The sequence below is a fragment of the Montipora capricornis genome, chromosome 9 (assembly GCF_036669925.1).
Source record: "Montipora capricornis isolate CH-2021 chromosome 9, ASM3666992v2, whole genome shotgun sequence".
Taxonomy (NCBI): domain Eukaryota; kingdom Metazoa; phylum Cnidaria; class Anthozoa; order Scleractinia; family Acroporidae; genus Montipora; species Montipora capricornis.
Window position 1 is genome coordinate 44525809 of NC_090891.1, and position 12500 is coordinate 44538308.

Consider the following 12500-nt stretch of genomic DNA (forward strand, 5'->3'; position numbering starts at 1 on the left):
GAAAAACCCGGATAAAAGGGCAGTGCCTCTCGAAATATTAGCTTTATATAATACATTCATTCACCGCTATATCAGCCTTGCTCTTTTTATCTCTTATAATATTTATATTGCCGATAAGATACTTCACCAGGATCCGGTGCTTCTGTTTTGCTTTGCTGGTCCTTGCTTAAAAAATTGAAGCCAAGTTTTTTAAGTGGTATTATGATAAAAAAAAAAAATCACTTCCTTTTTTTTCGTGTACAGATTTTGAAAGTGCGTTTACTTAAAGTGGTATACTATGGCCAAAAAGTGGAATCTTTTTCTTTACATTTCAAAACTATGTTAACTAAGCATTAAGTGACGTCGACGTAAGTCTTAAGCCTTGATTAAAAAAGACACTGTTTATATGGAAATACCTTTGAGACCCATCGTTTGTTTCGTGAATTCTCCTACTTATGTGGTTTCGAGTTATCTCACGAGAATCTTCTCCATCTTTTCTAGGGAATACGGTTTTACACCTTGTGGTGTGATGTTACTTAGGTAACACCCCTCTTTGATATATCCTAACCAATAATGCCACACTGACTGCTCTAAAATCTCGTTCCAGTCCCACACCACCTAGGCTGATGACGAAATAGAGTTGGCAATTAAACGAGACTTACCTGTAAGTCGAAGGTTGATTGTAATTCCGTTCGAATTCTTTCCCCACCCTAATGGGTTCTGTTGAGGTCATTGAGGCAATTCTTGGGCACTCTAAAACCTGAATGATGCATTGCACTACACTCTATCACGTACCACTCCCCACTCTCCCGGCTGATGATTCACAGAACTACAATTAACCTTCGACTTACAGGTAAGTCTCCTTTAATTTCCAATTAAATAGTGACCTTACTAACCCCGAGGTCACATTTGCGCTTAAGACTATCCTCAAGCATGCTTTCTTGTGACGTCAGTCGAGCAATCAGTAGCAAGGGCTAAAGTTTTAACCAAGCACGTCGTGGTAACATTGAACTTCACTTCGAGTAATGCGTTCGTTGAAAATGGATGAACTGTTTTCCAGACTAGTTTCAATCGTTTCTGCTGATGAGGAAGGCAAACCTCTTTCTTCTAAACGTCCAACTGTTCCTGGAACAGTTGCCTGAGCAGGATCACAAGAAATGTTTTGAGCAAAACCTTCGACGAATTTCCGTGGAGACGAAGAAGGTGGCGCAATTAATCGGCGGTGGATAAGTTAAGAATTGGTAGCTTGCTTTGCTTGTACGGAATGGGCGATCCTGAACATATTCGAGTACAAATGATTCACAGGTACACTTTTAATCAAAACTTCATTACGAAAGATCAAGTTCTCAAATTTCGACCCTCTCCCTTATTGGTCAGCTTTCATGAATTGTTTACCTAGCACAGTTCAAGAGAACTGCACAGCGCTCTTGAGCTGAGCTGCGGATCCTGTAAAGTTTTCAGCAACTCCGCCTCTTTTTTAAGCAAGCAAGCAACGCCATGCTTAGTCGGTCACACCTGTAACGAGCTAGGAATGTGCTAGGTAACCAAATATTGGCCAAGCAAGCAAGGTTCTAGCGCCAATGTGACCGAAGGGGACCGATTGAGGATTTGGTCAAAAAATGGCTTGTTGGGCAATCAATCCCACTAAGACCGAATGTATAACCTTCCCAGTCAAACGATTTAACACCTCACCCGGACTTGTTTTATGCCAACAATAAAATTGTTGAAGTCTTGCAACACACCCATGTCGGCGTTGTCCTTTCTAGCAACCTCTCTTGGAGGGCCCATATTTTTAAGATACATGTTGCCGCTAAATTTGAAATTCAGGTTGAAATGATTTCAATCTAGGTAAATTTAATTTTAAACTAGGTTGAAATTGAAAGTAGGAAACATAACAAAAAGTCCATCAATTGTTGGCAAGTACGTGTCTATTGGTAAGTAAATCAGTAAGGAGATGTAGTTGCCGTGCGTTTTTCATGAGTTAGTCTGAAAAAACGCCTTTTGTTGTTTGTTATTAAGTCTAAACACTGATTTTAAATTCTTAGCATTAAGGTTAGGTGTTGAAGGTATTCCGGGGCAAGATCGTGAGGACTGATTTCGTAAATACTGTTAGTGAGGGTGCAACAATACTAGCTGCCATTTTTAATAACTTACTAGGGATCTTGTTAAGGCCAGTGGCTTTCTTTTCATTTAGGTGCGTCCATCTCCAGTTTTTCAACAGCCGCGTTCATCTCCAGTCACGTGGGAAAGTTAAAGGGCTCAACGTAACATTGTAACCTCTCTCATACGATTTGCTAAAAAATAGTTTTATGAAAGAGCCAATAAGGATTTGAGTAATCCAGATATCAACTGTAAGAAGTGGTGTCAATCGTTAATAGGGTATGTGGTCGAGAAAATTCTTCATCTATTCCAACCATTGTTGAAAACGAAGTGCCTATTTTAGATTCCAAGGAAAAAGCGTGCATATTTAACGAGTATTTTGTGTCACAGACTGAACTTCCAGGTCCCAAAGCCATTCCTCCTGTTATCCAGCCATATCAGACACAGCAATTTTTATCTAGTATTATTGCTACTGAAGAGCAAGTGCTTTAACTGATGAAGGATGTTGATATCTCTAAGGCATGTGGCTATGATGGAGTTGGTAATAAGATTATTAAGTTATGCAGTGAGGGTTTTCATGTTTATTTTACTCATTTTATTAATTTGTCTCTTTCACTTGGTCAGTACCCGAGCAAATGGAAGCTTGCAAATGTTATTCCTCTTTTTAAAAATGACAACCGTCAACTCAAAGTGAATTACCGTCCTGTTTTTCAAGTCTGCTGGCAAGTTTTTCCAAGATCTGTGAAAAAGTTGTGTTCTTTCATTTGTATAACTTTTTGATGGAAATTGGAAATTGGTCAAGGGAAAACTTTACACAATTTTCATGTAGAACTTCTCGCTTTCAAAAGTTTTTCTTTCCATCCGCTATCACTGGCTGGAATTCTCTGGACCTAGATGTTCGAAACTCTGTTCTCTTCCCACTTTTAAAGCTAAATTAAGGTCAACTCTCTTTCCCCATATTTATAATAAATTATTTGATTTTTCTTTTTCAAGGCGTGCATCTATTGATCACATCCGCCTTAGACTTGGTTTCTCTTGTCTAAGAGAATATTTTTTAAAATTAACCGTTGTGCATCGCCTATTTGCGAGTGCGGTCTTGAATCTGAATCGGTGAAACACTTCTTTTTGGTTTGCCCCAGGTATGCCGCTCGACTTAATGCTCTCCTTGCCTCTGATGCTAGCATTCTCGGTGAAACGTGGTCATCAAGCAGCGATTCTAGGAAAATTAGTTTTTTTATTGTACGGCGTTAAATCTGTAAATTCTGATATCAACTGTGCTTTATTTCGTGAAGTCCAGAGTTTTATAATCAATACTAATTGCTTTTCAATTGCCACTGTTTGACTGTTGAATTAATATATGTCTAGTCATGTAACTTTTAATTAGTACAAATTGCTTTTCGTTGGCTATACTAGCTATATCTTTAGTGATATCAATTTTTTTGTTGTAATCTTGTGTGTTGTGTGTCTGTGTTTTGAGTGTAAGCCTGATTACTGTATTATTGTCAGCCTCCTTGATAAGCCAAGGTGCTTTTGGGGCAAACAATGGTTAATATGTTTAAATAAAAAAAAATAAAAATGAAAAAGGTCTAGAACAATGTCGATACTCGGAGTTTTTAGAGAAAACAAATTATCAGAGGGCGACAAGAATGATTCAGCGTCAACTTCTCCAACTGGAATATCAGCATTTTTGCAATGTTAGTGAAGTGCACATTGAAAGCTTCCGCCATATCATCGGCCTTGTTTACAGTTCTATTATTAGCTTGGATTTCCAAAATATTGGACGACTTACAACTATTCCGTGAGCTAAGCTCGTTAATAAGATCCCAAGTTTTACTTGTATTGCCTTTGCTAGTTTCCAAGTTTTCAGAAAAATATCGTTTTTTAGCAAGTTTAGTTGCATTATTCACCTGGTTCCAAGCCCTTTTAAACTGCTGCCACATGGCATGATCATTTGTAGAGATCGCTTTCTTTTTAAGAACATCTCTTCTGCGCATTCTGAGCAATAATTCACTCGTTATCCACGGAGACCTCTTGTTACGAATTCTTGTTTATTTTAGCGGCGCGTGTTTGTCCAAGCAGCTGACAAACAGGTTTTTACTTTGTATTAATAGTCTTTACAATTTTGCTCATTGACAGGAAAAATGCATGTATTCACACTCGATGCGTTTACATGCTTGTCCCCTTAACTAGTATCTTTTTAAAATAGGGTGTAAAGAATCTCCAGTGTGTTTATGTGGTTTTCAATCTCGAAGCGAGCCCTCTCGATGAGCACTGTTAGTCTTAGGGCCAAGTTAATTTGCCAATAAATATGTTTAAGTATATTGATTTCCGTCTGGATCTAGAATATTATCTTTTCACCAATACAAGTACTGATATAACCTTAGGCTAATTTTCCCAATTTTGAGTTGCCACGAACATGCCAACGTTTTCGAATGTAGTTCGTTTCCTACCTTTGTTCTGGCCTCTTTTGATTTGTATCACAGTCTTGACCCCATATATCATAGCAGTATCTCTGGGACATGTTTATCCATTTTTACCGAGCATCAGCTACGCGGCAGCCTATCAACCTCAGAATTCCATCTTTGGTTTTCTAATGGCGTCTGTTGCATTATGTGGCTCGCTGACTCTGTTTTGTAGGTATATTCAACTGGACGGTATTCAAGACTACTCAGTCGACGAGAGTATTTTACGAAGAGTGCGGCTGTTGAACAAGGTGTCGGTGCCATTTGCAGTTGGAAGTTTCGTGGGTGTCCTGATAGTGGCGAATTTTCCCACTACGTTAAGTGAGGTATGCCAACTTAAGGTAGTATGGGAAGCACCCAAATGATCGAAAACGAAGCACCCTAAGAACCTGTTTATATGAGGCGAGCCAGCCAGGTTAGGCAGGTTGGCCCGCTTTGCCGAGATCTTGTCTTTGGTCGAAGCTCTGTTCGTTTATATGAGAAGGCGGCCTGGCCCGCTTGCCGAGATCCCGGTCTGAGCTGCCGAGACGTCGACAAGCCGGGCTTAAAATTTCTCAAATAAACGGTCCACCCTGGTTTGCCAGGATGAAAAATTGTCATGACGCGTGAGATGCCTTGAAAACGAGAACTCAAACGCTTAAAAACACGGCGATGGCCACACGGATAAATTTACTTCTCCTTGACCAAGTTTCAAGGTCCAGCGAGCATCCATTGCTTAGAAACAGCGAAAAATATTCAAATTTGACACGGCTGGTCAACCGGTTATCAGTTTGGCCATCGCCGGAGTTTGAGCGTGACTGATGCTGAAGAAGCGAGATGTGAGGTAAGCTAGAAATTAGTTCCCAGCCTTTCCTTATTTACAAGGGAAAAGTTATGTTTTTATACAAACGTTGGCCGTGTAGCACTTATATTTTAAACAGAGTTAACTGAATAGAGTGTAATGTGAAGTGCTAAATAAGAAGTCGCTTAAATCGTATTCAATCAAGTAAATAACCACACAAAAACCGAGAATGTCACAACGACAATAAAGTACAGCTTTTTTATTGAGAACTTTTGCGGGTATATATCTTTTTCAGTTTGTTATCGAGATTCCTATACAAATCCTTAAATTTTTTTACCCTCCGAGTCTGGGCCGCCTGTGGCGTATATTCCCAACAAAAATTCCAATTTCAGCCGGAAATTCTCTTAATTTCGGAAAACAAACTAAGATGTGCCTTTCGTAGCTTCCATCAAGAAAAAATGAGGGGACAGAGAAGGAGGCTCCCGGTCCAGCCCTTGGGATATGTCATGTCCACGAAAGTTATTTTTAGACGAGAGGAAGTCTTCCGAGACGTCCGCATGCAGGTCAACCTCGGTCTGATGTTTGAAAGAAAAGCAAAGATTTCATGTAATGGCGGACGAAGTGGACTTGACGTTTGTGTATGCGGACGTCTCGGAAGACAGACTTCCGCTAGAACAAAGACTTTCACTCGTCTAAAACTAACTTTCGTGGACATGACATATCCCGGCCAACGTCCTAAGCCTCCCTCTCTGTCCCCTCATTTTCTCTTGCTTCCATACGTTCCTTATTTTTACTGGGTTGCCAGTATGGCAATCCCAATCGAAAAATGGGACCCGGTAATATTTCTCTGTTTTATTATGCTTTTATTTTTCCGTGTTGGTAAAAGTCTTGCCTGTCACTCCCCTCCAAAGTGGTATCTTTTTGCATAGAATCTTTTGTGCGTATTTTGTTAGGTTTGCGGGGGTTGGGGTAATGCGTAGTTTTCTCTGGTGGACACAAGAGAACATTTAATTAACCTGCAATGGCGTCGACAGTCATTGTAACGCGAATGGCGTTTTAGTGGATCTTTAAACAAAATATACCCTCATGGAGCTCAAGAATGGAACGTCAGTTGGATGAACAATATAACAAGAAGGGCGGTGCAAAATAAATATCTGGAACTTTAAAGCGACGAGTAATGGTCTTGGACAACAATTTCATTTTTCGCCGTTGGATATCAAGTGCGCTTTGTTTCTAATATAAACTTGGTATTATATGCAACACTGAAATCAAATGGCAATTTTTTTATGGATTTAACAAACACTGAAGAATCGAGCGACTTGAGTGCATCACAGTGTTTACTGAAGTCGCATCTAAGTTGTCTGGCAATTTACATTTATTTTGTACTCAACTTTGCAAAAGTAAACAAAAATTGGAAATGTAACAGTGAAGAATTATTTGAATGCAAGCTTGTTGTCTCTTTTGATGTGCTATTTCACTCTCAACATATCTACCCCCACTCCCCCCACCCCCTACCTTTATCTGTAATTCTTCATTCCATTAGAGTTCCATATTGCCAGTTCCTGCAATGACAACATTAAAAAACAGCAATTTTACAAAAGCGAAGCCAATACAATCCGAGATGAGGTCACACTGCTGTAAACCGTGATTAACGCGAATTCCCAGTTGGGAACTTTTAATCATTTCATTCCTTCGATTTTTTTTTTCAATCGTAGGGACAGATAGCCGTATCTATTGGCGGAGTTCACAATGCCGGATCCATATTACTGTTTCTCAGCGGTGTAGTTTACTTCTGGTTCCAGACCCTTATCAGTTTTTTCACCATTAAAATCGGCCCAAACACCAAGTGCACATTTTTCTTCCGGTTATCCGTATCCTTCGTTATGACCATCGTTGGATTGGAGTTCCCCGTAAGTTTTTATTTATCCTATTTAAAGTTTCATGGCAGCAACGCAGCCTTTTGGGACAAAGATGACGGTGGATACGAACTCCACATGCTCCACGCAGTTGGCGAATGGGTAACCTGTTTGTGCATTGCGATTTATGTTTCTTCATTTTACAAAGAGTTTCAAAGCTTTTCCATTGAAGTTTGTGCAGTTGAAAAGGATGAGATACAAACAGACGACGACGACGAAGACTACTCAAAGATAAAACAACACGAAGACAATCAAGATGATTTAAATAATTTTTAGTCATGAAGCAAACAAATGGCAATGAAAGTTAGGAGCTGTTTTACATGGTGGAAGGCAACTCGTACCCAGATTCCCCGAGGACTCTGGGTACGAAATTGGGTGGAAGAATACTGGGTTGAAGGTGGATCGTCCTAACGGCGTGTTAAGTGCTATTTTGTTCTTTACTCAAATAGTCTCTTCACTTACATCACTTACTTCCACAATCTAAACGATCCGACCATTCAAAATGGCCAAAATTGTGTCAATACCCTAGAAGACCACAAGGTTCTGACAATGTCTTACCCAACTGACTTCGGTCCCGCCACACGCAATTATATTAATTCAAGTCTATAAATACCCCTTATGCGTGATGACGTCTGACCAGCTGATTTCACCACCAAGCCTCGAATTCGAAATAAAACTAGTCAGTCTTAGCTTGAGCTGAATCCCCAAAAGGCAAGCTATTAAAGAAAACCCATGTGCCAACAGCATTGCATGTCCAGATGATGTGAACAATTTTGTGCAAACGAGGCTTGCTGGTGAATTTTTGAGCGTATGCCGGCATCATGCATAAGGCCTATTACTCGTTGTATGATCTTCCTCCTTCCATGTAAGCACTGTCTTAGTCAGACTCGGACTCCGCAATAAAGACTCTTTTTCTTTTCTTTTTTTTTTAAGATCTGAAAATGTTACCAGTATATCATTTCAATTTTTATCGTTCCTTCTATTATTGTACGGCATCCGTTAAGTCCTTTAAATTCCTTGTCTTAAGTACTGTACCATATTACACGCCATTGTAACGTTTCTGTGTCAGTTATTAAAAAGCCCGGATAAAAGGGCAGTGCCTCTCGAAATATTAGCTTTATATAATACATTCATTCACCGCTATATCAGCCTTGCTCTTTTTATCTCTTATAATATTTATATTACCGATAAGATACTTCACCAGGATCCGGTGCTTCTGTTTTGCTTTGCTGGTCCTTGCTTAAAAAATTGGAGCCAAATTATTTAAGTGGTACTATGATAAAAAAAATCACTTCCTTTTTTTTCTTGTACAGATTTTAAAAGTGCGTTTACTTAAAGTGGTATACTATGGCCAAAAAGTCAAATGATTATCTTTTTCTTTACATTTCAAAACAATGTTAACTAAACATTAAGTGACCCAAATTTTAAGCGTTGATTAAAAAAGACACTGTTTAAATGGAAATACCTTTGAGACCCATCGTTTGTTATCGAGTTATCTCACGAGAATCTTCTCATCTTTTGTAGGGAATACGGTTTACACCTTCAAAAACCTCGGCGATTTTTCGGGTTTCTTAAGAGGCATGACCCTGAACGCAGAACGGGAGTTGGTGTCTTTCGATTTTGTTTCCCTCTTCACCAACTTTTGGTTGACCTCTCCGTTAAACGTGCGGAAAGATGCTTCCTTAGCACAACTTAAGACCTCTTTCCCCAAGGGGGATCTGATATATCTACTGTCATTTGGTACACCAGTTGACAGAGCATCAGAAGGCGGTTTTTCTTTGCAAAAAGAGAACACTGCTTTGTCAGAGCAACACTTGTCAAACAAGCCACACAACTGCGAGTGGTAAAACCAAGAGTTATCACCACCAACTGGCGATACAATCAACGGTAACAGCCAAGGCCTAGAAAGAACTAATTCCCAATATTTAGAATATTTTGTGATATTTAGAAAATCTTGAGATATTTAGAAAAAAATTGTGAGATTTAGAATCTTTTAGAGAAAAACTATTGAAGTCACGTTTTTTTCACAGAAAAATGGAGAAGGAAAGTAAATTTTTAAATTAAAAGCTACTTACAGACACAGAAATTCAAGCAAAATTAACCTCCCGTATGGGCCTGCAGTAATCACATGTGGCAGTATTCTCCATTCGTAATAATATATGTCAATTCTCCGAGTAGACAATCGGTAACTTCTTGGAGACTGCGGGGTAATGAAATCCAAGGCCGAATTGAAGAAAAGTTTTAAAGGGTTTTGTTGCATGCTTTACAAGAACACCGTTAAATTTCCTGTATTGCCTTATACTTTGTTAGGTTATTCTTGTATGGTGAAAGGTAAAGACGAGCCAAGTGGCCCATTAGACCGGAGCTTATCCAGGAGTATTTCTATTGCCCCCTGGATGGGATGCCAGTCCATCGCAGGATTACCCCCAGCATTAAAGTCGCCGGTACCCATTTATGCACGTGGGTGGAGAAAGGCACCGCGAGACGGTACAGTACCTTGCCCAAGAACATAACACAATGTCCCCGGTCAGGGGCCCGTTTCTCGAAAGTCCCGAAAACTTTTCGGGCCAGAAAAGCCATTTGTGAAACTGCCAACCGCTTGTTTTGGAAAGCCGGTCTTTTGAAATACTTTTAAGGAAACAAAAAGAAAAAGAACTGTGAATTTTGACAAATTAAACCCTCTCCGTTCTTGAGATACAAAGGGAATTGGCCCGTAAAGTTTCGGGACTTTCGAGAAACGGCTCCCAGGACCCGAACCTGGACCACTCGATTGGGAATCGAGCGCACCATGAGGCCACCGCGCATCTCATTCTTTATGAAAATAAAGGCAGATATTGCCGGACGTTTAGAAAAAAACCAGGATATTTAGAGAAAAATCGAGATATTTAGAGAAAAAAATTGGGAATTTCCGGAAACACATTTAGGCGATTTCACAAAGCTTGGCACATCAGTACTCCCCACGCAGCATTGAACCTTTTACTTGACATCGATTTGCATCTCATAAACATTTCTAATTACTATGAATGGCGCACTATTTTCTTTTTTAGCAAACTGGTAGCATATATTATATCAAAAGGGACTCTTGCGGTAGCTTTGGATCGCCCCCAATGGAGACACTAGACAGGAATGTCGAAACGTTCGTTCTTTGAATTGTAGTTCCAAAACAGAGATGCATCAAATTATATCCGTCTCGGTTAACCCGTTTCACTAACTGTTTCAAAGATAAGTTAAGTTTTTTTTAACTGATAATTTGCTATAATTTACTACACACTGTATTTCTTTTCTATGATATCGAGCATGAAATAATACATACCGCGAAGCACATGGTAAGATACGGCCAGCTTAACTGGCCAATCATTATTTGTATCTCGTCCGATAATTATACTAAATGACGTTACTTGCTATTTGGCACCGGCTGCAGACGAAGGGATGAAAAACCTGAAAATGTTAGCCATAAGAATTTCCAGAAACTGATTCAGTTTTGTCATAACGAAGCAAACCGTGGCTTTCAAGTTTTTTCGTGAAGGTAATTGATGCGTTGATAAATAGATGCAGTTCAATTATTTGCATTCATTGTAAAATGATTGGGCGCTTTCAAGCGGCAGTGAGCGGGCGTTCAATGGCTTTGACAGATTTCACAATTCATTGATTTCTAGAAAAATTAGCATACTGTTCTTATTCTTGTCACTGTAGCTTTTCAAAGCTCCCGATTAACGGGTGAATCCTCATCAACGTATGGACTAATGATTTATTCACGCACCGCTTTATGGACCGTCTGGGCAATATGGAGACGAAACGTGGCTGTGTGAATCCCGGGCTAGGGTCCTGGCTGATTTTGTGGCTTTTCATCGGCACAGTTTGTCTCAGTTTGTCTTATTTCATGGCGCGATCAGCTGGTCATGTTTCACCAATTGTTCCGGCGCTCAGTTCCGCAATCTCAAAGAACCCCGAAGGAGCGATTTTTTCCGAGTTATTTAACTTCATCTCAATGTTAACCCTGGTAATCATAGCGATCCGCTTTTTTCAAGTCAAGATGATAAACCGACAAGTTGATGGTGGAGAAACTTCGCATTTATCCCAAATTAACTATTTGGGCATCGTTTTCGGTCTGGTGAGCGCATTGGGAGCTAGTCTGGTAGCCAATTTCCGATCTTTCGAGGTACGTTTCTGTTCACTTTGTTTCACATAAGGATTTATATTCTTCTCAGAAGCTTAGTATGAGCACATAGTCTATAAGCCGATCTATAAATAAACTTGTATAGGAACCAAATTTATGAGGTATTAAAAAGCGAGAACAACTGAACTGTCAAAATACTGGCCCGACATGTACATTTGTTGGCGATTCGTCGCTTCTTGTCATTTATTTGAATTTAATGTGATCCTCAAGATAGAGGAGAGAAGGCAATAACTTGATCATAATCGAAAAAGCCCTCTTTTTAAACAAAATCTTGAAACGAGAAGCTCGACGCGCAAGAAAAATCTCATGATGAATTTAAATGCGAATTATTTTGTAACAAACTTTTTTGTGAAAATTTTAAGCTGACTGGCATCTGCAATAATACTATGCTACTCTATACACAGGCTCAATTCAATGAGAAAACCATATCCTAGTTTCTTAGCTATAGTTTCAGTAAATTCTCTGGTAATTCACCGTAGTGCGACCAATATGGAATATGTTCTTTGTATGAATATGAATATTCAAGTCAGTTTTGTTTAATTTATTTAAATTGAAAATCAAGACAATGAAGCACACAAAGTAAGTTTCAGTATTTCAATCTCATAGTCATTTACGTTTACAAGTAATTGAATCAGTGATCGCTTCCGGCCATTCTTCTTTTCAAAAAACCATATGGATCTCGAAAATGCAAAACTCCATAAAAATCACCTTTTTCATTTGTGATTTACACGCAAAACGAAAAATACTTTAAGCAGTTTTTCGATCTCACTTGAGTTTGTAAAACCTGAAAAAAGTACCACTTTTTTCAGATTAAGTGGACTTTCTTTAGGATTTCTATCGGATGTTCCTGAAGTCAATTTTCTTAGTTATCGCTTTATTTTGCTTTTTACGAAAAAGTCATTGACGGGAAATTTCTCGAGTATTTTCAGCTTTTGCCTGTTTCAGTCAAAATAGAAAAATGGGATAAAATGAGTGCACCGTCGGCTTCCTGGGAGAATACTCTCTAGAGAGTAAAGGAACTTCCGACGTTAAATAAGGTCTACCTTTTCTTTGTTTGACCTTCTTGATTGACAGCTGTCAAAAAA

At 39.2% G+C, this 12500-nt stretch overlaps 3 protein-coding genes and 1 long non-coding RNA gene across 5 annotated transcripts in view; 3 read left to right on the forward strand and 1 right to left on the reverse strand.

Moving 5' to 3' along the window:
* LOC138015453 (DNA damage-regulated autophagy modulator protein 1-like) overlaps window positions 1–174 on the forward strand; it is an 11772-nt gene extending 11598 nt beyond the window's left edge. Inside the window, exon 3 of the mRNA XM_068862523.1 lies at window positions 1–174. This exon is cut by the window's left edge and continues 1277 nt beyond it. The gene's annotated coding sequence lies outside the window, so the exon portion shown is untranslated.
* Window positions 1–10689, reverse strand: part of LOC138015455 (uncharacterized) — a 48292-nt gene extending 37603 nt beyond the window's left edge. The window contains exons 1-2 of the long non-coding RNA XR_011125558.1: window positions 10552–10689; window positions 6838–6884 (exon numbers count right to left, since the gene is read on the reverse strand). This is a non-coding gene — a long non-coding RNA (uncharacterized lncRNA). The remainder of the gene's footprint in view (window positions 1–6837; window positions 6885–10551) is intronic.
* On the forward strand, window positions 4404–8671 carry LOC138015450 (DNA damage-regulated autophagy modulator protein 1-like). The gene is made up of 2 exons (XM_068862519.1): window positions 4404–4867; window positions 7038–8671. The coding sequence occupies exons 1-2, from the start codon at window positions 4496–4498 to the stop codon at window positions 7512–7514; spliced, it is 849 nt and encodes a 282-aa protein (XP_068718620.1). The 5' UTR covers window positions 4404–4495; the 3' UTR covers window positions 7515–8671.
* Window positions 9684–12500, forward strand: part of LOC138015451 (DNA damage-regulated autophagy modulator protein 2-like) — a 7763-nt gene continuing 4946 nt past the window's right edge. Inside the window, exons 1-2 of one of the 2 annotated variants that reach the window (XM_068862521.1) lie at window positions 9684–10764; window positions 10932–11397. In XM_068862521.1, coding sequence (XP_068718622.1) covers window positions 11005–11397 — 393 coding nt within the window. In that variant the 5' untranslated portion in view covers window positions 9684–10764; window positions 10932–11004. Of the gene's footprint in view, window positions 10765–10869; window positions 11398–12500 lie in introns of those variants that run through there. The other variant, XM_068862520.1, reaches the window with a different exon arrangement.